General features: G+C 42.2%; 1 protein-coding gene across 3 annotated transcripts in view; it reads left to right on the forward strand.

Moving 5' to 3' along the window:
• Positions 1 to 2,078, forward strand: part of LOC106810620 (thymidylate synthase-like) — a 2,741-nt gene extending 663 nt beyond the window's left edge. Inside the window, exon 2 of one of the 3 annotated variants that reach the window (XM_014814041.1) lies at positions 340 to 2,078. In XM_014814041.1, the coding sequence (XP_014669527.1) occupies positions 346 to 1,308 (963 nt within the window). In that variant the 5' untranslated portion in view covers positions 340 to 345 and the 3' untranslated portion in view covers positions 1,309 to 2,078. Of the gene's footprint in view, positions 1 to 330 lie in introns of all 3 variants that reach the window. The other 2 variants (XM_014814042.1, XM_014814043.1) reach the window with 2 other exon arrangements.
• Positions 2,079 to 2,490: the final 412 nt, after the last annotated feature.

Below are 2,490 nucleotides of genomic sequence, written 5' to 3' on the forward strand. Positions count from 1 at the left end.
GGGCCACACGGCCGCCGTGCGTATAGCCATATTGGGTCGGGCCACACGGCCGCCGTGCGTATAGCCATATTGGAAACCTATGTCATTTTCGTAAATGTATGGGTAGCCCCTTTAAAATCGACAGGGGTACTGGTGAGGGTGTTCTTTGTTCATTTCAACCGATAAACATGATGTGAGTTAACAGGAAGTGTCGAAAAAAATGTTACTATGTACCTATAAAAAAATTATAGTTACAACTTACAGTATTTAGTCTGTACCTACCAACGTGGTGGGTTATGGATAATTTACCGATCATTTGATTGTATTAATTGTATGTTACATTTTCCATATCGATTATAGGTTAAGATGGTTGGTTCCGAAGTGCTACGTGAGATAACTTCAAACAATATCCCTAATGACAGTGTTCGCACCAAGAGTATGAGTGGAAACGATGTAATGAAGCATTCTGATGAACATCAGTATCTGGACATGATAAGACACATTATCGAACACGGCCAGAAGAAATGCGATCGTACTGGCACGGGAACGTTATCCATGTTTGGAACGCAGTCGAGATACAATCTGAGGAATGACATTTTTCCACTGCTGACGACAAAGCGAGTCTTCTTCCGCGGCGTCGCCGAGGAACTACTCTGGTTCATCCGCGGCAGCACAAACGGAAAAGAGCTGTCCGAGAAGGGCGTCCACATCTGGGATGCCAATTGCTCGCGCGAGTTCCTTGACACCCGGAACCTGCAGCATCGCGTCGAGGGTGATCTCGGGCCGGTCTATGGCTTTCAGTGGCGTCACTTTGGTGCCGAGTACAAGGATATGTACGCGGATTACTCCGGCCAGGGCGTTGACCAGCTCGCCAAGGTCATTCACACGATTAAGACCAATCCCGACGACCGGAGAATCATTATGAGCGCGTGGAACCCACCTGATCTCCCAAAGATGGCGCTGCCGCCATGCCACGCGTTTGTTCAATTTTACGTATGCAACGGGGAGCTGTCCTGCCAGCTTTATCAGCGATCTGCAGACATAGGTTTGGGCGTGCCTTTCAACATCGCCAGCTACGCGCTTCTAACGTACATGGTAGCGCACGTGACAGGCCTGAGACCGGGGGATTTCGTGCACACGATGGGCGACGCGCACGTCTACGTAAACCACATAGATCCTCTCAAGGAGCAGCTGACGAGAGAGCCGCGCGAATTTCCAAAGTTGTACTTCAAGAGGAAGGTCGAAAACATTGACGACTTCACGATGGAAGATTTGGAGCTAGTCGGATACAAGCCCCATCGTAAAATCCAAATGGAAATGGCTGTTTAAAAGTGTAATGGTGGACGTTTGTTTCATTTTTGGTATGAACTGCAGAGCACGTTAGATACTGGATGTGCCGGATCACTTTTTCCTACATAAAATGTATACACTAGATTTTTATTATCATCTGAAGACTGAAACCAAATCATACTTGGGTAATAAGAAAAGCATCAATAACAATACCGGTTTGATTAAAAATAGAACGGGGATATTTATGATTCACTGTTGTGAGGTGTTTAAATTGCAAGCCATTCCAAACTAATTTAGTTCAACAGAACACTCAGTATCTATATTTAATTGCTTATAAATAATTTAGCTAAGCTGTATTATTAGAAAAGTATATATAAGTCCTAAATCCTGCATGCTAATGGCATGGTTTGTTGCAGAGATTTAAGGTATACTACATTGCTACTGTTTTATGTCGTAGTAGTGTGTATTATTTTGAAGGATATCTTTATTCTCCATTGTATTTTTGTATTTTTGTATTTTTGTGACTTTTTGTGAAGAATATTCTAGGGTATACTTTTTTAAATCCTCGTCTGAAAGTGAGTTTTATGTTTCACCTTGGGTGAACTGCCTGAACTATTTGAGACCATTTTAAATTGCCTGTGCATGTGTGTATAATTGTATCGTGCTAGTTTTCAAACCCAGTAGTTTACGACCAACGTTATTTGTGGTAATTTCTGTACGCTAAATTTTAGTATTGAGTGTTATCACGTAATACCTAACTACTGTATTATCTTACCTAATAAATCAATATTAGTCGACTTGTTATTAAATTGACTACGTCACGAATTTTCGATGGTAAAATTTGTAAAATTTTTGTTGCCATTTTTTTACATTAAAAGTAAGAACTAACGGGACTAACTTAACCCTAACTCCTATTTATTAGAGCGGTCTACTGATGAGATTTTATCATATGAATCGATGCTAGAATACCTCTGCATATTAAATGCATGATTTTTGCAAAATAATATTTCTCTCGGGAGATATTGCGCATGCGCGAGCACGTTTTCAGGCGTGCAGTACGTACTGAAGAAAACTGCATAATATTGCTTGGTGAGGGAGTAAGGGGTTGTAGACTGAGGAAAGGCGGTAGGCCGGGAAGACAGCTGTGGGCGGTAGAAGAAGAAGGAGGCTGAGCGAGTGACAATGAAGGTAATGGGGAAGTACGCAAAGGGGTGAAGTATG

Source organism: Priapulus caudatus, unplaced genomic scaffold, assembly GCF_000485595.1.
Source record: "Priapulus caudatus unplaced genomic scaffold, Priapulus_caudatus-5.0.1 Scaffold458, whole genome shotgun sequence".
NCBI classification, from domain to species: Eukaryota; Metazoa; Priapulida; class Priapulimorpha; order Priapulimorphida; family Priapulidae; genus Priapulus; species Priapulus caudatus.